This window comes from Sceloporus occidentalis, unplaced genomic scaffold (assembly GCF_023333645.1).
Source record: "Sceloporus occidentalis isolate IW3139 unplaced genomic scaffold, rSceOcc1.0.p SCAF_5, whole genome shotgun sequence".
In the NCBI taxonomy this organism is placed as follows: Eukaryota; Metazoa; Chordata; class Lepidosauria; order Squamata; family Phrynosomatidae; genus Sceloporus; species Sceloporus occidentalis.
Window position 1 is genome coordinate 101,850,641 of NW_028316985.1, and position 23,693 is coordinate 101,874,333.

Sequence of the window (23,693 nt, forward strand, 5' to 3'; positions counted from 1 at the left end):
ATTATTATTTTATATTATTATTTTATATTTGAATTTGCTATCAGTAACAAAAACATAGTTGGCATATGCAATTCAGTAGAGATGGAAAAGAAAGGTACAGTGATACACTGCCTCAATTTGAGAATTAAAGTGGCTGTATAAGAGCACTTATCCTCCTGCCCTGAAATTCTAGTGAAAGACTTGTATACCAAGTGTCAGAAAAGATGATTTTGGGACTGGGAGCCCTTACACAGAATGGGCTGATTCAGAGATCCCTTTCCTGTGGCTTTAGTAGTCATTAGGAGAGGTGCCTGAGCTATCTTTTCGATACTGACTCATTGAAGCCTGGATTTCAAATGTTAAACATTTAAATTTGAATTATACTGACTTTTTTATCCATATTTTGATGGTTTATCATCAGAATTTAACAAGTAGTATTGAACCTGCAATCTTTTCAACTGCTGAGATTCGGAATACATCCCCTAATTCAAGATGGCTGAAATAATGAGAGATTCTGGATATGCTCAAGTCACCATGACTTCATATTCAATTTTCTTCATTTGCACGATGGTACTGAAACTTTGAGGGCACAGTGTTTAACACTTGTTAGCTCACAGCACATAGAAGCCTACATTAGCATGAATCATGCTCTTCAACAATGTATGACAGGATTCCACATTTGCACTTCACACGTTTGTCAATGTTGCAGAATTGTTTCATTTTTGTAATCTGCAATCGCCATGTTACCAATTAGGTTACAAATTACAGAGTAATATGAAGTCACAACAAGCTGATGGAATTGCCTCCATACAATCAGTATAATGTACAGTCCGCTCTTCTCTTACGCGGGGGATCCGTTCCGGACCCCCCCTCGGCGTAATAGAAAATATGTGGATGCTCAAACCCCATTCAAATGAATGGGTTTCATGCCTGCACCGGCATTGCAGCGACTTGTAGGGCGCACGCCACGGGAGCACGCCCCATTCATATTAATGGGACGTGCCGCCCCTTGCGCCTCACGTAGGCTCAAAGCCGTGTATAATGCGGGTGCACTGTATAAGCAGATAGGTTTAGGATAAAACTGTGAGGTTTGTGCCGATGAATTTTATCTCTGTTTACTCAGACTTAACTCTTGTTATGTTCAAGGTGACAACTCCCCAGAAAGTATGTTTAAGATTTCAATACTGGACAGAAGCACTTTTTGGTTTCAGTAATATTTACAATAAATTTATTGTGACAAGTTTTTATGGGCTCTGTGCCAGACCTATAATGAACTCTTTTTTTATGGTTTGGTGCCATGACGTTAAATGCTTTCTCACAACCAACCAACAACCACCATTGCCAATCCTAAACCATGCATATACACCAAACCAGCTGTGTCTAAATCCCTTAATGCATCTGACCAAACAGGTTGGCGTCTGTGAAAGCTTATGCCACAGAATAAAATTAAGTCTTTTAGGTGCCAAGAGATTCTTTGTGGTTTCCATTGCACTACATTCATTAATTTAAATAAATAAAATCTCTTAAGCCATTCTGCTTGAACAGAACATATGAAAAAGCACTAGGATGCCCCTATAAGCCTAGATTTTAGTCTTCTCTAACTGTAGAGAGACATTTTGTAAAAACTGCCCTTTGTTCTCCTTCTGAAATCCAGAACAGTAAAAGTGTGCCATTTTATTGATTTTTGCTGGAGGCACTGGAGGATCAGACAAATCTTATAAACAATTTTAAAGCCCCAGTGGTTCAACTAAACTGCAATGTTTGCCCCATTTCATCCTCACTATCACTAACATTACCAGCAAAGCTTTGATTCCGCATTTTAAGATTCCATTTTTTATTGTCTTAAACCCAACTACAGCATGTGTGTTTCCAGCAGATTATCTCTGGTAATCACTTTCATTTCTACAATGGAAATGATCTGAAAATTGCTCTTTGATAACCAGGGATGAGTTCGCAGAGGCCATGCTGCACAAAAGCTAGAATTGTGCAATTATCATTTGTAAAGAGAAACTGTTATCAAAGTAACTGCGGGAGGCATCTCCAGGACTTCTCTTGGAGCCAGGGAAATTTGAAACATATATTTCTCACACAGGAATTTTGCTATAAACCTTTCTGAATAATTCATGAGGCTTGATTTAATATCACAGTTAACTCTGGCATTTGCTACCAAGAAACTGTACTCTTAGGGTACATCCACTTGGGGGGAAAGGGGGAAAATGGGGACAACACAGGGCTGCATTCTGTAAACAGAAGTTTGGGGAAGACCTCTAGACACTTGAATATCCAGATGCCATCTATACATACAGTATCTTCTTAAACGAAATACAACAATCAGTTATTTTCATAACAGAAGTGGCACAGAAGAGTGAAGCTTGCTCAAACCTATGTATTGTCTTAATCTCAGCTGTACCATTTCATGTAGCAATGCAGAGAAAAACCCAAGTTTTACCATGAAATGTATGAATTCCTAACTCACTATAAACATTTTTAAGAGTAAATAATACTCAGCTATTTCAATATTTAGTCCAGCACTCCACATACAGAACCACAACTAGGAATCTTATGGTCCTTAAAGACTTATTATGGCACAGTATTGTCTGTCACAGCAAAAATGACACAAACAGAACTTCCTTTTTGAAGATGACAAATGCAGCAACCTTGTCAACACTCCTGAATTTTAGGCTAAATTATTATCTCCATATTGCACATAAGACAAAGAGATTGAGACACTTATCTTGTCCGAGATTACCGAGAGAACACAGCTGTAGTGTAATTCAGAGAAGCAGCCACTTGATTCATTACTTACTTTATATTAACACCCTGAGATATATTAAGACTCTTTGATGCTTTCAGTTCTGAGTGACTCCCGCTACAAGCAATTACTTATGGAATCCACCAATGAATATCAGGTGCTGTAGGCTATATTTCAGAGGAAGGAACAGGTAAAACCACCTCTAAGTATTTCTTGCCTAAGAAACTCTATGTAAATTCATACCATCACCATAAGACCACAGGCAACTTGAAGGCACATATACACACACAGTAAAAGAAGTTCATGAAGCAGAATGATCTAGGTGAGAACTGGGGATGAGGTGTCCCAGGTGAACAGCATTCTAAATTTCTTTGCCATAAACGCTTAGAGATATATATTTTCTACTGATCACATTGACATGAATTCACCTTTGACTGTTGTGCTACAGTTGAATCAAATTATTTAAAATTTTTAATATTTTTATACTGATATATTATTTTGCAGTTTAATATCTCAGTCTTTGTCTCATCATTACAGGGGGACTAAAACAATTAAGGAAGCAACTGTCCTGACTTTACAAGACCTGAGTGTGTCTTGGAGATCTCTCATTCATAGGGTTGGCATTAATTGAAATCAACTTAATGGCAATTAACAACAAGGATGTGGATTAGAGAATGAAAAAGTTGCTATAAACCATGTATATTTTGTGATAATAGTTCTAAATTTAAGGGAAAAAAATCATATAATATATATGTTTAAGGGAAATTCAAGTGGAATCATTAGCTACTTAAAGGGATGTACACATTAGTCTTAAAAAAGGATATATATATATATATATATATATATATATTGCAATTATGAAATATGTTTTATGAATTTGGTTATATATGTAATTTATGAACATATTTTTCAGCAGCTAAAGACTGACTGGTTTTACTCTTTTTATGAGACAGTTATAGCATAATTCAGATAAGGAGCTTAGTAGGGATGGAAGGAATATTTGAACACTCCAGGAAAAAAGCAAATAGGACTTTCTGAGTTTCTGAAAACACCAACAAGGAGAATCCTCCTCAAGCATCTTTCTTGTGTTTCCCCAAGTCTTCACACAGACTACTCCCCTAATGTCACAGAACAAGTGGATACAGAAGAGCCAGGAAAGGATTCTGGAAGGTAACAGACTCTCAGTCCTTGGCTGCCTTTCCCCCCTCAAGGTTGTGCAAGGAGGTCAATGGGGAAAGGTCATAGCCTTCCAGGTCCTCAGCTGTCTCCTTCCTTCCTGATGTCACATAGGACAGGTGAAGGGGAAAGGTACCTAGTCTTCCAGATTATTGGCTGTTGTGCAGGAGTGGGCATCATTTTGGAAGACATCTGGCAGAAGGGAGAAAATTGCTTCAGTTATTCCTTCACCTTTAGAGAAATGATTAATTATACACAGCACATCCCCATAGACCAGAAATATATTATCACCACCACCACCACCACCATGAAGCTCATTCCTGGTGCAGCTCTTTCCTGCACTGTCTGCGTAATGCCAGAAGCTACAATCCACATGGTAAAGAGTCTATCCTGCAGCTCTTCTGTACCAAAACTATGCACAGTGAGATGCAGATGATACAATAAACAAGTAATAAATAATCACCATCATTACAGTAATAAAACAGTTAATCATGGAAGCACAACAATCTCTAGTGCACCCAAATCCTTTTGATATAAAATATGTTTTGCTACCTTCCAGAAAAACATAAACTAGGAAGGTCTGTTTGAAGACCAAATCTGTGGTATCATCACCAAGAGAGCACTGCTCCAAGTCACATCAATTTTACCTATGACATTTGATTAGGAAGAGGACACAGTGCAGTAGAAGAAAGAGTCTTGCATGAAATAGGTTCCATCTCCAAAGGGATCTCAGATAAAAGAGCCAGGGGGCAGATACTGTAGTCAATTAGATTGAGAGGCCATGGTCAAACGTGATATAAAGCTGATCCATATAAAGTGGTTCGTTTTATGTATAAAGAACATCTGATCCGATAACATCTTGCTTGGAATGCTGTTTTTCTTCTTCCCACTGCCATATTCCAATTGCCTTTCTTTCTTTATTTCATGGTAACTGTTCACCAGATACAACCCGTGAACCAAAGATTGTGGGATAGAAGTCTATCAATAATGAAACAAAAAGGTTTATAGGTACTAAAGTGCTGAAAGTAGGAGCACCTTTGGGTGACCAGATTAAATTTAAGCCAAAAACACAGGCAAGATTGGAACCAGTCATTTTGTTGAAAATGCTTTCTTGTGACACCTGAAAAAGGAATTACATACAAATCATTATTTCTAAACAGTGTATAAATAGTCAAATTATCACAGTTTGAAAATCAAACTGTATTTACACCCTGATTTAAAGAGCTCTTCCCAATATAGCTGACAATAAAATAAGAAGAAATATATGCAACATATTAAAATACAAAATGTACACTGATATTAAGAAGAAGAAGAAGAAGAAGCATAAAGCATAAAAACATAAAGCTGTGGTGGTGTTGGGGAAGCCGATCATAAAAATCTTCCTAAAAGAAAAGTCTTAGAGAACATCATAAATACAAAGAGGGAAGTAACCCCACAAAGGGATAAACAAAATGTGACACCATTCATGGAGAAGCAGAGATAAAAAAAATCTGGAAAGTTTTGAAGTCATGGATTTGTTGGGAAAAAATGAAATACATGCAAAATATATTTTCTTATCAGGTTGACTTTTTCTGTTTTAAGAACTTAAAGTTCATTGTTTATAACAGCACTTAAAGCTGCATACTGTGCTATGAAATGTGTAAAACATAAAAGCTGCATTAGTTACAAATATAAATGGTAGTTACAAATATAGTGAAAGTTAAGAAATGAGACAGCAAGCTCTTTGAAATCCTAAGCCTCCTTCAGACCTTCCACTTGAACTTGTTAACAGAAGGTAGAGTTGGCAAGGAGAGAATTGGGGGAGGCAGCAGGGCTTAGGTGTTTGATGCGAAAAAATCTCCCAGCTTTTATGAACACAAATTAAAGGACATTGAGCTTCCTCTGCCTATGCTAACCGGAAATTCTTGAGCTTTCCTACCAGGATTTTTCAAATTACCTTGACCTTTCCAAATGTGAAACACTCTTTCAGTCACTGAAGATTAAAAGACAGATCCGCAGAAGCTCCAGATCTGAGTACTAAAATCAACTCAAGCCTGCACTTTACACAATAAGGGACACTCAGAAATAATTCTAAGTTCTGTTACCAAATTACAAAAGGCATCACCAAGCACTTTTACATACCTCATTAACATCTAGTGTGTGTGTGGCTGTTCAGGCAGAATGTCTATTACTAGAACAAAAATGTCACTTGGATCCATAATGTTGAAGAGATATTTGTAGTAAAAATAATAGCAAATGACGTGGGGATTCTGATAATAGCTTGCAGAGATTATATTAAACAATAACAGATGATGCTATTTGATGCATCCCGGGTACTGTGTCAGCAGTAGCAGTTCTATTATGAGGGAAAGGGAGGCAGAAAGCAAGAATTGCCCTGAATGAATCACATTAGAAAATCATCTAGTCCATTATCTTGTGGGATGGCCTAGGGACCAGATGAACTACTTTTTAAAAAGGTTTATTTCTGTATGGTTCCCCAAAGGACAGATGGGGTTCTACTGATGGACCTTAAATCATTACTGGGGACACTGTAAAAAATAACAGCCATGTGGTGAGTTGTAATATTTTGGAATGACATATTACACCAACACAAAGGAAGATACCACACATTTTTTGCAGGTTCCACTTTAGGTATGAAGTACTTACGAATGGAGAACTTATTACAAGGATGTTATCTACCGTATCCATCTATCCATCTTTCTTTCTTTCTTTCTTTCTTTCTTTCTTTCTTTCTTTCTTTCTCTTTCTTTTGTGGCATGCCCTGTGTTGTGATATTTTACTATGTGTAGACAGTAGCTTATCTTACCTTAACCTTAACATGTCCTCCTCCCAGTATTTTGGACTTCAGCTTCCATTGTCCCTCAGTGTTGAGCATTTTAGCTGAATTAATGGGAGCTGCAACTACTATAGGGGATGCATGACTGCATTTTACACTGTATACTTTAGTCTGGGGTATCTTTTGATCCAGAATCAACCTTTTTGATAAAGGGTTTACGATTTTGTTGTCCATATGACCACAAAAAATATTAAATTTATATCTAAACAGAAAACAGAGCTTTTTTTTTTTTTTTGAGGAGCACTGTTGGTATTATTGCAGAAACAACAAGGACTTGAAGGGGAAAGTCCTTGGCATGTCTCTTCACAAATGGAAACACTTAAATGAACTACCATGCAATCTAGCACTCCTACATCCCCTCAACATAATGTAAATATCCATATGTGATATTGTGCCAGCACCATGCAACCCCCATGCAGAACGTCAAAATGTCAATGACTGGGTGCCACTGTACAATGCAAAATTGCAATGTGCAACACAAGTGCAATGTACAGCACCGCTGTGTGTGAAACTCCATTTCTGCTGCTGTCAGCAGAATATGTCTCTCACTTTGTGGTAAAAAATTATTCCCTCATGGGTGACTATGTGACTAACAGGATGCCAATTGCTATGGCAAATAGCCTTCTGTGAAAAACTGGCCTGCAGTTTGAAAATGTTGTCCAATAATAAGAATAAAACCTTCACTGAAAATTCATATTCTTTTACTGCCATTTCCATTTAATCTGTCATTGCATGTGGCTTTTACCTCAATGCTTTATGAACAACATAACTCAGGTATGGACTGCACAGGGGTGGGTGCCATTTTCCCACCTGTGCATTTATGCTATAGAAATGACTCCCAGTTCGGCTGATTTTTTTCTTTTCTATTCTTTCTTTTCTTTTCTTTTCTTTCCCTTTTTTTGGAGAGGGTAAAGTTTCAAGGACTCTAGAGGTTAGGAGAAGAAACTGCTGCATTTTTCCTAGCTTTTAGGGCACTTCTCTAGTTTAAAAAAAACAAAAACAAAAAATTGCCACACAAACCCAAATTTGCTGCATGCCAAGACATATATGGATTGTTGAGTTAACCATCTGAGAGAATCAGCCAACTGATTTGAGATTTTATAGTTCCTAGTGCATCAATTGTGATTTGTTGTTCTGTTGGTATTTTTACTGCCATTAATGTATTTTCTGGAAAACTTAAAATAATTTTTAAAAGGCAGTAAGAGAGACTTGCAAATGCCCCTTTAAGCTATTTATTGGATTGTTTGATTTTATTTGAATTTACATGAGACTTCTGGTAATTTCTGAAGGTGGGAGATACCATTGTTATTAATTAAGGTTATTAATCTGCTTTGACTTTTACTAATCAAGACAACAGCAATCTGAGACATCTATTTAATTGATTATTATTCTACAGATTCATTAATTTTTTTAGAACAAACATCTCATCTGGTACCTCAGCACCCAATTCAGTTATAAAACAGTTTCAGAATTAAGCAGCAACCATCATGAGGATTTAATTTCTACTTACCATATGGAGAAAACATATTAGAAACTTCAGAACAGCATAATTATGCTCAGGAAGTCTATGGACAATTTCTTTACATCTAGACACACGTAAGCTACTTTCCACACCTGTAAGAACACAGAACATATTTTACTTAATCCCAGTTGTTAAACAGGTGCATAGTCAGAGAGCATCAGCTTGCCTTCATTTTGATCTTCACAGTATTATCATGCTTCTCAGGCTCCCATTATGCTTAAAATATTTACTAATAAAGAAGGATAAACTAATAAATTCTACTGTTTGCAGCTTTAACTGACAACTTCTGTTCTATTAAAATGGCCTAGGACCATTTGGATGTACTTAAACCCAATCACTTCTACCCCCACTTCTGGCTCATGACAGCTTTAGTATTGCTCATTCAAACCCTGAAAATTATATCTTTAAAAGAAAAACAAGTCCCTAACTTTCAAGGTTGCAGAGGTATTATGCCATATGTAACTCTCTAACAGATCTCATGAAACTTACAGATTTAGGGCCCGAACAGACAGGTCAAAATAAAGCTGCTTCGGGTCTCTTTGGAGGTATGCTGTTTAAATGACACACACACATTTTAAGAGTCCAGAAGCTGCACCAAAGCTGCACTCCAGTCCTTAGGACTAGAGTGTGGCTTTGGGGTGGCTTCCAGCCTCTTAGGACACATGCATCATTTCAACAGCATACCTCCAGAGACCTGAAGCAGCTTTATTTTGGTCTGTCTGTTTGGGCCCTTAGTTTTGGCAAGGGCAGATGGGATGGCTACTGGTAGAATTTCCAGATGTGTCAGAACCAGGCAACTCAAAAAGTACTCACTGGTAATTCCAAGAATTGGGTCATATGCATCAAAGGTCAGTAAAGGCTCAGGGAGTTCTCTCAGCAGAGTCTTAAGGATAACTGCAGGGATGTGGATATCTCCATATTCATCAAAGTTAACAGGTTTTCCTAAATAATGGAATTTGGATGAGCATACTAATGATAAGCTATTTGCACTTAATTGCTGTTAGAAATGCAACCCCTGAGAAGAAATGCAACACGTGAGAAGAAGTGACACTGGCTGCCTTTTCCCACACACCTTGTGTAATAACTTCAACAGATATTAGCTATGGCTTGGTGTATCTCTCTCAAACTCCTACCTCCTACATCTGTGGGGAGCACCCTGCAAGGAATTCACTGAACTCTTCCTTCTCTTCTTCAACGTGACATCATCATGCAATAACCATGCATAAGAACCCTGTTCCTAGCCTGATGTTCATAGTTCTGAACGTAATTCTACTGTTTTCTGAATACATAATTTAATCCACAGTCTGCTATGTGAACGTTACCTCTGATCATCATGTTTGTTTTGCAACAGCTATTTCACACATGCCATTTGCGACCTTCAAGTGATGTGCGCTCAATTCTCACACTAAAACCGTTCATCTGGACTGGTTTCAAATGGCACTGCAGTGGGTCTAAATGGCTTCAAGTGCAAATTCTTCAGCTTGAGTGGTTTGTGAACAGTATTAATAAAAGCACACTAGGTTTCAAACAAAATACAAGAGACAAATTTAACATCTTCCCAACAACTTCCTGGGTGTACCAGCAATGGTGTGTTACTCATGTAGCTGCAAGATATTTGCTTTCTAAAGGCACTACATAAAATGACTGCAGTACATTTCACAAATTCTTCTTCTTTTGTCATAACCAAAACCACTTAAGGCAAAATGTCAGGCTGATGCCTCACTGGGCAATTTTTAACTAACTGAAGTAAACTGAAGAGCACAGAAAGCAACAATAATGCTCAAGGAAAGGCAGACTACATTGCATTTAGACTTCATTATTCATTAGTTGCTGCAAATCTCTATATGAACTGACGACTCATTCAGAATATTTAAAATTGCCTACCAATGTTTTGTGGGCTGTTGCTGCTTCTCTTAAACCTATTGTAGCAAACCTTTAATCAGTTTAAGAAGTAGCTCAACCAACTAAAGCACAAGTCTACTGAACCATGTGCCTTTTTCCCAGGGTCCAAACAGGATATGTCACATAATACATCCAGTAGGATTGTGTTATGCCATTTCTGACATTCTACCTGAACACCATGTTAAGCAACGATCTTAAGCAAAATGCAGACCTTTGACTTTAACCTCACCACTTGTCTTCCCCTTGATGATTTTTAACCAATTTTGCTTGATGAAGGAGCTGGTAGTCTCAAAAAAACTAAAGCAATGGAGAGCTTTTGCCTGGCCAAATACCACATCACCAAAATGTGTATTTTGATTTTGTTTTCTGATTTTTATTTTATTTTTAAACTAAAGAAAATTATTCAAAGGAAACTTGGCTCAGTCTAAAGAAGATCTAATACTAGCATGATTTGCTCAGCCAACATGCTAAGGACTAGAATCATATTTGTGCCCGTTGGCTTCAACGATTTCCTTAATTAGTTTTTTGTAGGTTTTTCGGGTTATGTGGCCATGTTCTAGACGAGTTTCTTCTTGACATTTCACCAGCATCTGTGGCTGGCATCTTGAGATGCTGGTGAAATGTCAGGAAGAAACTCTTCTCGAACATGGCCACATAGCCCGAAAAACCCACAAAAAACTATAAATGCCGGCCATGAAAGCTTTCATGGCCGGCATTTATAGTTTTTTGTGGGTTTTTCGGGTTATGTGGCCATGTTCTAGACGAGTTTCTTCTTGACATTTCACCAGCATCTGTGGCTGGCATCTTGAGATGCTGGTGAAATGTCAGGAAGAAACTCTTCTCGAACATGGCCACATAGCCCGAAAAACCCACAAAAAACTATAAATGCCGGCCATGAAAGCTTTCGACTTCACAGATTTCCTTCTTTCTTGGAAACATTGTGTGGATTGGCAGCCAATAGACTGACGCCTGGTCAGATCCCTGGGTGACCATTTTGAGTAGCACAGTCCTGCAGCAGACAAGGAACTTAGGAGATAGCATTTCACAAACTTCCTTAAGAAGGGAGGAGTAGGGCTACCACCAAAATTTAAGCTCTCTAAAAGGTTCGGCACAGGTGCACAGAGCCACATGCATATAAAGCCCTATATGGCTCAGTTCCAGGCTATTTGGCAGACCGTATTTCCTTTATCAGCTGGCTCAGGCTCTGAGATCCTCAGGAGAGGCCCTTCTGTCAGTTCCACTACCATCACAAGCATGGTGGGTAGGGAGATGAGAGAGGACCTTCTCGGTGGTTGCCCCTTGACTCTGGAAATCACTTCTCAGGGAGTCCAGAATGCCCTCTTCCTTCCACGGGCCTGTTAAAATCTTCTTATACAGACAGGCTTTTATAACAGAATGCTTTTAAAGAATGGGCTGTGGTGTTGTATTGTTTTAAAGTTTTTTAAACAGTTTAATCTTTTTAAACTGTATTTTATTCTTTTAACAAGCAATCTATTTTAATAATTCTAATACTTTAATTCTGTTTCAATGCACAGTGGGCCCTTGGTATCATGGGGGATCAATTCTGGAATGAAACCACTGGTAGAGGTTGTCCCGAATTTTGAAGTTTGGTGTCATCTATATGCTGATGATACCCAGCTCTATCATTCCTTTCCACCTAATTCCGAGGAAGCTATTTCTGTCCTAAACCGGTGTCTGGCCATTGTAATGGACTGGATGAGGGCAAACAAACTGAAGCTTAATCCAGACAAGACAGAGGTGCTCCTGGTAAGTCAAAAGACAGATCTGGGAATAGAGATTCTGCCTGCGTTAGATGGGGTCATGCTCCCCCTGAAAACTCATATTTTGGGGATATCTCAGCATTCAGCGCTGAGCCTGGAAACCCAGGTATCACTGGTCACCAGGAGTGCTTTTGCACAGAAAAACTTGTGAAAACTTGTGCACTAGCTACGCCCATTTCTGGAGAAGTCAGATCTGGCCATGGTGATACATGACTTGGTTACATCCCATCTGGATTACTGTAATGAATTGTACTTGGCACTTTGAAAAGTGCTCAGAAACTTTAGCTGGTCCAAAGAGCAGCAGCCAGGCTGTTAGCTGGAGCTGGCTATTGGTTGCCAGTCCATTCCCGGACACAATTCAAAATGCTGGTTCCGACTTATAAACCCCTATACGGTCCAGGCTATCTGAAGGACCGTACCTCCCTATACGAGCCCCCCAGAGTATTGAGATCATCAGGAGAGGCCCTTCTCTCTATCCACCACCCTCTCAGGCAGGTTTGTTGGGAATAAGAGACAGGATCTTCTCAGTGGCTGCTCCCAAGCTTTGGAACTCTCTCTCTAGAGAGGCCAGGATGGCGCCATCTCTGCTGTCCTTCTGGCAGCAGGTAAAGACATTCTTGTGCCAGCAGATCTTTGCAAACTGATAGGGATTGGCTTTTTAATATTGTGCGACATAAATTTTAATAGTTTGTATTTTAACATGTTATAGCTTAAATTATAACTGGTTTAACTTTTTTAATTGTTTAATTGCTTTTTAAATTTTATATTTATACATTTTAATATTGTACTGTTTTTAAATTGTATTGTTTTATATTTGTTGTTCACTGCCTTGAGTCTCTGTATTGGGAGAAAAGTGGGATATAGGAAAATAATAATAATAATAATGCCAAAATCCACAGATGCTCAAGTCCCATTGACATCAATGGTGGCGCAGCTACATGGTTGTGCAACCATTGGGGTACAATCGCACTTTGCTCCCCAACCACTCAAAGCCTACCTCGCTTTCCTCTTCTCCTCCTCCTCCAACTCCTCATCCTTCTGTCACTTGGTGGGCATGATGAGGCCTGGAGGAGCAGGAAGCAGAGCGGCAGAGCCTCAGCGGGGCTGGAGCCAAAAGGGACTGTGAGTTTCAACTGACCAGGCCCAAGGCAGCACCACTTTCCTCCTGAGTCTTCCAGCCCCAACAGACACCCAAGGCTTGTGGTTCCTGCCACCCCCCATCAGGCCTGGACGAGCCCCTCCGACCACCCTATCAGTCACGTGCTGTAGGAATGAGGGAGCCCCACAGACAGAGGGATGGATGGAGTAAGAGGGGCTAATCCAAGCCTGATGGGGGCAATGGGATACATGAGCCTTGGGTGTCATTGGGGATGGAAAACCTTGGAGGGAGGAAGTGCCACTTTCTGGGGAGGGTGCTCTGGGGCCCAGCCGGATGACCTCATGGTCCTTTTCAGCTCTGGCCCCACTGAGGCTCCGCCACTCCACATCCTGCCCCTTCAGGCTTCGCCATGCCCACCAGGTGACAGAAGGATGAGGAGGTGGTGGTGGTGATGAAGGAGGAGGAGAAGGAGAAGAACATGAGGTAGTCTTCGAGCGGTGGAAGGAGGCCCTTCTCCAGCTGCAATGTCCCCCAGATGGCCTCTTCCTCCTCCCCTTCCTGCTGTCACCTCCACCTCCGCCTTCCTTCTCCTGCTTTTCCTCCTCTGCCACTGCCATGGGCTTACCATCCGTGGATGCTGGACTCTGCAGATGGCAAGTCCACAGATACAAAGGGCCTACTGTACCACTTTTCTATTTTTTTTAATTGTACCATTCTTTTAATATTGTGACCAGCTCTGGGTCCCAGTTCTGGGAAAAGAGTGGAATACAAATAAATATAATAATAATAATGGACAGTGATCATCAAGCAGAATGAACACTTACCCTGATTATAAAGTTTCTGAATTTCTTTAATACTTTGTATGCTAGCTGACCTTCTAAACAGTCCTTCTGCTTTGAGACCTGTGAAGAGAGAATAAAATATAAATGTGATTGCTCTTAAAATTCCCTTTCAACAATATCACCAGGCTGGTTTAGACCCTGAGGTCTCAGATACCATGAAGTAGCAATATCTGGCTCAGTAGACCAACAAACATAGTTATTGTCTCCACACTGTGTATTTTCAGCTACTCTTCTTTCAAGCATTGTTGTAAGGAACAATTGGGGGAAACTGAAGCAGAACAGAATGGTTCTTCAACAGCAGCACCATTAGGTATCTTTATGCTAATCTGCACAGAGCAATTTACAGGTATCTGAGTTGATGTTGAGAATGTGAGAATTTTTATCAATTCTTAAAGAGATTAGGAGCCACCCCTGATTATTACAAGCCATGTCATTTATACAAGAAAGCCATTCATGGAAGCAATTCACTCATGTAAACAGTGCAATACAGGAACCATGAACTCAAGATTTGTGGCTCTTCTTACATGAACTGATAATCTTTCACTTCCACAGACTGTGCTTGAACAGGCTGTTTGCATAGCTATTTTCTTTAACATACTGTAGGTGAAAAGATGTTCAATTTCTGTTATTCAGGTTCCAACCTTCTAACTGATCAACTTTTTTGAATAAAATACTGATTAAATAAAATGTGTTCTATTTTTATGCTAATTGCATAGAAATGCATTCAGTATTCTTATATTTACATTGTTTTATTTTAGACAGACTTCCAAACTGTTAATTGTTTGGTTTATGGAGGTTTATTTAACAGTTAACGATTTTATCTAGTGGGGATCTCCACGTGCAAAGTGCTGTCTAATAAATGTTTCCTTTTACAAGCTTAGATCCCCCCACCCCAGGTATGCTTTAGTTTAGTGATTTGCAGCATGCCTTAATTGAAGACATTAATCTGAATTACCAACAGCAGCTGTATTTGTCTTGAACTATTGTTTGAGATTCACATCTTTCTTACTCTAGTAATGCTGTAATAGCAAACATTTGCAGTATAGGTACTAGGTTTATACCAGTTCTAATGACAGAAGAGTGTTTAACTATAGTGCAGAAATATGAAATACTGTTAAAATGTATGTTCATTTATCAGGTGGCATGAAATATGAGCATCAGATCCTTTGTTTTGGGAGTGGACTATGATTTTAGTGATCTTTGTTCAAATTCTTTATCAAACATACATTTAGGGAGTAGCCTTGGACAACTCACTTTTTGTTCATGTACTATATGTATTCCAAACATTGCAAAAGGACTTACTCCTCAAATCAAACACCTTCATGTACAGTCTAATTTCCTGATGTTATGACTACAACAACAACACATGCATAGCTCAATCTTTAAATAAATTCAATAAATACTTAATAAGGGCGTTACTTCAAATGCTAGCACCAATCCCTGTGACATGAAAGAAAGAAAGAAAGAAAGAAAGAAAGAAAGAAAGAAAGAAAGATGTAAGGCAAGTCAAGCTTGCAACGGCAACTAGACATACATCTGGAGTACATATCAACAGGCTATTGGATGTGGACCAAGACTAGAACTCCATTTAATATCATTTCAGAAAGTATTGGATTAATTTAAACCAACCTGGGGTTAGGAAAGAAAAGTCCTTGGTTGGAACTTCCCAGAAAATACTTCAAGCAGAAGTGAAGATCATATGGATTTCCACAACAAAACTAGAAAACACAGATAAAAATCCTAGATTTCCAGGATTCGTTTTTTAAAAATTCACTTGGCTGTGACCACAGTGAATTATGGCATTTTATATGATTGCTGACAATTCCAGATAAATTTTGCAAACAGCCAAAAATTTAGGGATGTACCAATCAATGTTGCCAGCAACATTCACCCATGAGCCGACAACATTCACCCATGTTTGTTTAACAAGAAACGGAGTGAAACATTATATGTAAAGCATAACATTTGCTTACGATTTCCAGCATTCATATTGACATTTGCCATATTCTAGGCACTCCTAACAAGGTGCACCAAAGCTCTGAGACACTCATGGAGAGGAAGGAACAAGGAAAGCTGGCAAGAAGTTCTGAGATACCCAGCAACAACACAGAAGAAGCCAGGTTTATCAAAAGCATTAAAAAGTAGGAGAGGAAGCATGAGGAAGTGTTTCTCCAAGAAGGAAGGGCCATAAAGAGGTAAGGATCTTGCAGAATAAAAGTAGGGCTGGTCATGGTACACTAATGAGTGGGAATGGTTAACCCAAAGCCTTGAAAGGTTCTTTTTTGGATTGCATATGCCAGAATTACAGCATTACAAAAATAACTTTTTCAAGTTCTAAACACATCCTCATTTCTGTGACAGTTAATCAAAAATGTGCCTGGTCAATGACATGCACCTGAAAAATACATGTATTTATATATCTGTCTGAAAACTGAGGTCTGCTGGAAGCACATTCCCCTGTGGCCCACTGGTAGGAGCAATATACCATGGACATATATAGGGCCTCCTCAGTTCGTGCCACCCAGGTCCTTAATAACCTCCCCTTAAGCACCAATGCTTCTGCCGTTTCTACAATAAATCAAACACTTTATAAATTTAAAAACCTCAAAGCCTGATTGCATATATGCTATGGTTTACATGATTCGTAATATAAACCATAGTGTATGTGCAAATTAGATAGTAATGTTTAATAGTAATAGCAAATTAGGTGTGTAATGTTTTGTTGTTATGTGCCTTCCAGTCATTTCCGTCTTACGGCAACCCTAAGGATGTCACAGGATTTTCTTGGTATGATTTCTTTAAAGGGAGGTTATTTTTGCCTTTCTGTAAGACTGAGAGAGTGTGACTTGCCCAAGGTCACCCAGTGGCTTTCCATGATTACATAATCATAGAATCATAGAATCATAGAGTTGGAAGAGACCACAAGGGCCATCCAGTGCAACCCTCTGCCATGCAGGAACTCTCAATCAAAGCATCCCCGACAGATGGCCATCCAGCCTCTGCTTAAAGACCTCCAAGGAGGGAGACTCCACCACTCTTCAAGGGAATGTGTTCCACTGTGAAACAGACCTTTACTGTCAGGAAGTTCTGCCTAACGTTGAGGTGGAATCTCTTTTCCTGTAGCTTGCATCCATTGTTCCGGATCCTGTTCTCTGGAGCAGCAGAAAACAAGCTTGCTCCCTCCTCATTATGACATCCCTTCAAATATTTAAACAAGGCTGTTATATCACCCCTTAACTTATCTTCTCCAGGCTAAACATCCCCAGTTCCCTAAGTCGTTCCTCATAGGGCATGGTTTCCAGGCCCTTCACCATTTTAGTCGCACTCCTTTGGACACGCTCCAGTTTCTCAATGTCCTTTTTGAATTGTGGTGCCCCGAACTGGACATAGTATTCCAAGTGGGGCTTGACCAGAGCAGAATAGAGTGGCACAATTACTTCCCTTGATCAAATTAAGTGGGGATTTGAACCCTAATCTCCAGAGATGCAGTCCAACATTCAAACCACTGCACTACACTGGTTCTCTTGTATTGTTTAACTAATTTTAAATTGTCTGTTAAATTCAAAGAATGATTTTAAAAGATTAAAAGCATATTAAACCATTCAGCACATAAAACTTTTCTCATTATTTTAAACTGTTTAAAGATTAAGAGGTGAAATTGATTGTATTGTACACTGCCCTGAGATCATAAGCTACTGGGGCCGGGTTTTATAAATATTTTAATTAATAAATAGATATAAATATTGCATTAGGGGAGCAGACAAAGATTGGCTATTTTCTGATATTTCAAAGGAAAAGAATGTAAGTATATTTTTAAAATAAGCATTTGTGGGAGGATATCACACATTTCCTCTTTAAAAGCAGTTTCCCCATTGATTTTTACTGGTAGTTCTTAAAAACCAATGGAACAATTTGTGAAATAAGTTTCACTTGCCATTATCTGACCTTAAAAGCAAAACACTGGTGCATGGCATGTGCATATTAGTGCATAAAATTATTTGAAGCAGATAAGTGTAAGTACAGCACCTATATTTGACAGTGTACTGGAATTAGATCCTTCTGTATATATACTGTCATTTTAAAACTTTGCAATGGCTCTATAGCTGCATACGCACTGCAGAAATAACTTTAACTGCTATGGCTCAGTGCTATGGAAGTCTGGGAATTGTAGTTTTGTGAGCCATTTAGCCTTTCCTGTCAGGGAGCTCTGGTGCCACAACCAAACTACAGTTCCAAGAATTCCATAGCATTGAGACATGGCAGTTAAAGTGGATTATTCAAAGTGGATATTTCTGGATTATTATTAGTCAAACTGGATTATTTCTACTGTGCGGATGCAACCTGCATCTCACCGTGCGCTGGACCATCTACAGTTGCAAGTATGGCAGCTCTTTTAACCACTCAACCTAGTTCTGTGATCTCATGAACCACAACACAACCTTCTTCAATACAGAACTTGCACAGCCTTTTCCATCTGTTTTGTAGAATCTTCTCACTGGAATCCTTCACACCTATTCTCAACATTTACCTAACTTTTCTACCCCGTTGTCCATATTTAATAAATACTTCACATAATTGACAGTCAAACCAAGTGAACAGGATTTTAGTCCACATTTCTCTGCAGCATCCTCATTTTGCATAGGGTCACCCCAAGACATCCAAGCAGAAAATCCAAGTCCCCCTCTCCTTTGTGTCAAAGTGCATAGCAGCCAAAGCTGCTGAATTTGTTTTGGCTCCTGAGGCAGAAAATCCCTCAGTTTCCCCTGCTGGCAATTAAAATGTGATAATAATACATGAAATGACAAATAATTTGCTGCCCTTTCATTACTTCCACAATCAGCTCCTGAGGTGATTCTCTGACTCTGCTTGACAGTTGGGACTATCCACCCATGAGAGTGCTTTCAAACAAGTGATGCATGCCTGAGGCACTAGCATCCCATATAGGACTGTATAACAGATGGTTCTGAGTGTTTGCATTGGCTGTCAGAAAGCCCAACAGCTATTTACCCTACATGCCTCCTGCTAAGGTCTCATTCAGCTATAGCTGGGGTCCCATTAGGTCTTCCATCCTTTCATTCACCCTGGCTCTTTTTGAAAAGTAAAACACAAACTGCACTAGTAGTGAAGACAGAAAAGTCCCTTTGAAATGCTGCTGCTGCTGCAAAAGTGCTGCTATCTTTCTAGTTCTCCTAGCCAATCCTAAGTAGTGATCTACTATTACCTGGTGAGGAAAGACGCGATCTCTGTTTCAGTAGCACTACATTATCACATCCAAGTGCAGGCTGACATTTGTTTCTGCATACACAGTCATACAACTCTTCACCCTGAAATTAGTATAATATCACAGCTCTAATTTAAAAGGGAAGCAAAATCTTACCTTTTTGCTTCAAATAAGCTACTGTGTGTTTCATCACTGGTGGGATTAATTCACCTTTGTTTTTAAGTGTGAGGCTATTGAGAAAAGAAAAAGAGATCTGATTTGAGCAAGACTCTAATGCTACAGGTCATATTTTCATAACCAGCTTATATTTGCTCATTCATCAACTGATTACTGCATGATTGTGTCCAAGCACCATATTGGTTTCATCTATTCATACTTTCAGCTGCAACTCAATCCAGAAATAGTAATTATGTGCAGGTTTGTTCACATACAAATCCAGTAATTCTGGGTCTTGAAGGGTGGGGAAGGTACAGATGATGGACAAACTTCCAAGGAAAGCATCTTGCCCCTATCACTGGCATTTCTTTGTAGTGTGCAGCCACAGTGGAAGAATTCAAAGGTGTAGCCATTTTAGTCTGTAGAATAGTATATAGAGAGATCTTGTAGCACCTTTGAGACTAACAAAAGAAATAAATTGGCAGCATGAGCTTTCATAGACTTCAGGCTATATCCTCAAATACGTTTGGTGGAGTGGTAAGCCAGGGACAGATTTATATATGCCCTAGGTGAGCACAACACTGTATGGCTTTCTTGTCTTGCCCCCCAAACAGTTTACAATAGCTACTGTGATACTTATAAACAAGTAAAACCAGGGGGTGCCATGTTCTAGAAGAGTTTCTTCCTGACATTTCGCCAGCATCTGTGGCTGGCATCTTCAGAGAGTTACAGATGCTGGTGAAACATCAGGAAGAAACTCTTCTAGAACATGGCCACATAGCCCGAAAAACCCACAAAAAACTATGGATGCCGGACATGAAAGCCTTCGACTTCACAAGTAAAACCAGCTTCATACTTTGCAAGGTTGTCCAGTAGACTGTTCCTTTACTGATGTTAGTCACTGCCAATACAAAGCCTGAACAAGAGCAAAATGTCTTGGCAGACATGATGCATCTTGATTCAGGCAACTCTAATTGTCTCCCACTCTCTAGGACAAATTTGTAGGTATTTATAGAGAGGGAACCCTGACAAAATTTTCTTGCTTACTGTAGTTGACAAGGAAGACCTGAGCCACCAAGTAAGAATGTGAAAGGTTTCTAAATCGTCATAAGGGTTCCCCCCTCCATAGGTTTTAAATTTTAGAATAAGGGGCTAAACTTTCTAGAAGATTCCATTACTGATTGAGTTACACACTTGATTTAAATAAATAAATCTTAATTGGGACCTTTGATGCATAATATGTGGCATCAAAGTGTATGGATCTTCCCAAAATGTAGGAAAGTAGCCTAGACATTCTCTGAAGATGCCAGCCACAGATGCTGGCAAAACATCAGGAAGAAACTCTTCTAGAACATGGCTACATAGCCCAAAAAACCCACAAAAAACTATAGACTAGACTAGTTGCAGAGTTAAGGAATGCCTGAAACAAGGACAGACAACCTGTTGTTGTTAACAGCCATCAAGTCACCTTTGACTTATGGCAACCTAGAATGAGAGACCTCCAAGTTGCTCTGTTATCAAAAAACCCACTCGGGTCTTGCAAAGTCTGGGCTGTGGCTTCGTTGATTTAAGCTTTCCATCTCCACTGTGGCCTTTCCCTTTTTCTACTACCTTTCCTTTTCCAAGCATTATTGTCATGTCTTTTCACAATATGTCCAAAGTAAGTCCATGCCAAAGGTGTGATTTCAGGGAAAATGTAACACATCCAACACAGGCTGAATCCCTATTCTCTGACCTGCCTTTTGACTGACCAGGAACACCTTTGCCTTATCTGGATTATGTTTCCAGACCACTCCATCAAATGTATCTGAGGATATAGATTGAAGTCTACTAAAGCTCATGCTGCCAACTTCTATCTTTAGTTGTTTGTCAGTCCATTACCAACAGAAGTCATTAGGTTAGTACAGAGGGTGCTTCCTTGAACCTGGATGAATAGAAGAGATACTTTTGGGTGTCATCATAGCTCTGACATCCAACTCCAAAACTCTGAATAACATCTCTCAGCTGTTTCATTTTGATGATAAATAGCATGGGAGACAAAACCGAGCCCACAGTTTTGGCCATTTGATTGAACTTATTCAGCCAAGGTTTTGACAGTATCGCTTGCCAAGCCAACAAGGAACTCCTCAAGAACCAACAGGAATCCAGTTGGATCCATAAGCCTCTTGGGGCAGACCATCTTAATTGGCTCCCTCTAGAGGTTGGCCCCTTTCTCCCTTGCTTTGCTGGGCACAGCCGTCTGAAGGCTGCGCCCAGCGACGCAAAGCGGCGCCGCAAACCAGGAAGGAGCTCCGAAACGGAGCTCCTTCCTGGTACACGCAAAGGGTGCACTAAGCGCCCTGGCGCGGACCGACGACGTCACGTCCGCGCCGCCCCGTATAGAGGCGGCACAGTCGTGACGTCGTCACGGCAGCCCCCATGTGGAAGGGGAGCCTCCATTTTGTACGGACTTAGTCCGTACTAGGGTTAGGGGGTGCGGAAGCACCGCACCTTCCTAACCCTAGTACGGACTGACTCCGTACTTTCATGGTGGTTTATAACCCGCCATGGTTATCATGGAGGACAGGAAGTCCTGAAGTGCCCCTTACAGAATGGTCTCTGCATAGATCTTGAAGCCCCTCAGTACAACATGCCAGGAGAGACTCAAGCTTCATCATCCACTCAGCCAACTCAGGAAGGGAGACTATCACACATCAGCATGGACATACACCAACAGAATTTCTGTTCTATCCCTGCCACCAGGTTGGATAAAAATAAATGATTTTTAAAATAATAATATAAAACTGATTAAAAAAATTAAATAGGATTTTTTTGCTTGAAATCAGAATTATTTGCTTGAAATCAGAGTTATTCATCATGAAATTGGTTTAAGTTTTTAATTAAGTTGCATGAGAATGTATATTCATGTAATGTTTAAATTTTTGGTAAATGAATTCCATTAATTTATTCATAAGTTTGTGATAAAAACCAACAGATCAGAAAAAGAGTTAGTTGATTAAAAATGCCATTTGTTTACATGACAAACTCTTTCTGTCAGATTGAAAACCCACACTTCATTAATATCGTTAATTAATTAATTAATATGGTTTAACACACTGAGACTAGTCCATCCAGCAGAGTAGATATTGCAAAGAAGCTACTAGATAAAGTGTAGATAAAGAAATGGAGCTACATGCAACAGCTCTAGAGGGTAAAATTGTCAACCTAAGTCGTGATAGGTGGATTAATGTCCAAAATGATCCTATTATATATGTGCTTGTAATACAACAGGGGAATGTCTTCCTTGCAGAAAGGATCACTTTGGCATGAATTGCACACATAGCAGAATGCTTACAAGAAGTAGCAGCAAAAGCTATAATAAATTACAAACAAAAATTCAAATGTCTAGTATGTAGTTTGGTCACAGACAATGCTGCAAATGTATCCAAGATGGGAAGAAATACAGAAGAGCAGGAAGGGTATACAAAACTAATAACATATGGTTGTAGTGATCATTTGCTGCATCTCCTAGCTGAAGACTTTACTGTTCTAGAAAGAAAGATTAATGTCACTGAAATTACTAAATACTTCTGTAACGATCATTTTGCAGTAGTAGCTCTGAAAAGAATTCGTAGAACAAGCTAACGCTCCCACAAGATGTTAGATGGCACTCTGTAGTGGACTGTTTTGAGCATTACATCAAGAACTGGCCTATTCTGATGGCAGCTTGTGAACAATATTGAGAGAAAATGCACTGGCACGAAAACGGCCAAAATCCTCAACACTGGGCTTAAGAGAAATGCAGAAGATATGCCGAGAATCCTGAAACCCATTTCTGAAGGTTTAAATAAAATACAGAAAAATAGCTGTTTGAACCCAATAAAGCAGGAAACCTTGTTTTTCTTCTTCAGATTATGAACAGACAAGAAGATGAAGATGACTGAGCTGCAGGGGACTGTGTTTTAAGCTTTTCTTGTATGGACAGGGCTGACAATCTAAGGTTTGTTTTTTAAAGATATTTTGTTTATCAACATCAGCTAACAAACATGGATGTTTAAGTAAATACAAGAATACATAAGCTATAATGTTACTTTTTTGGTTAAATTAAACTATTTAAATTTTTGGTATTAAGGTAATGATTATTTTTCTCCTTCCAATAAAATACAACAGAAAAGTTGTCCAAATATGAATGATTAACCTATTAAAGTGGAGATAATTCACAACAATGTCATAATCATCTATTTATGCTATGTTTCTAACCAAATCAGTATTTTTAATTTGCAGTGGGCTCCGTTCCGGATCTCCCTGTGGATGCCAAAATCCATGGATGCTCAAGTCCCATTGACTTCAATGGTGGTGCGGCCATGCAGCCACTGCACCATTGGAGACAATGGCATTCTGGAGGAGCTGCCTCCTCCTCTCCTTCCCCCCCCCCACCTCTTTCTCCT

At 39.4% G+C, this 23,693-nt stretch overlaps 1 protein-coding gene across 1 annotated transcript in view; it reads right to left on the bottom strand.

The window, feature by feature from the left end:
- Positions 1–3,664: 3,664 nt before the first annotated feature.
- LOC149312594 (rho GTPase-activating protein 8-like) overlaps positions 3,665–23,693 on the bottom strand; it is a 47,388-nt gene continuing 27,359 nt past the window's right edge. The window contains exons 9-13 of the mRNA XM_089524938.1: positions 19,267–19,340; positions 13,872–13,949; positions 9,079–9,207; positions 8,254–8,357; positions 3,665–5,027 (exon numbers count right to left, since the gene is read on the bottom strand). Of these exons, the coding sequence (XP_089381064.1) occupies positions 4,830–5,027; positions 8,254–8,357; positions 9,079–9,207; positions 13,872–13,949; positions 19,267–19,340 (583 nt within the window). The 3' untranslated portion in view covers positions 3,665–4,829. The remainder of the gene's footprint in view (positions 5,028–8,253; positions 8,358–9,078; positions 9,208–13,871; positions 13,950–19,266; positions 19,341–23,693) is intronic.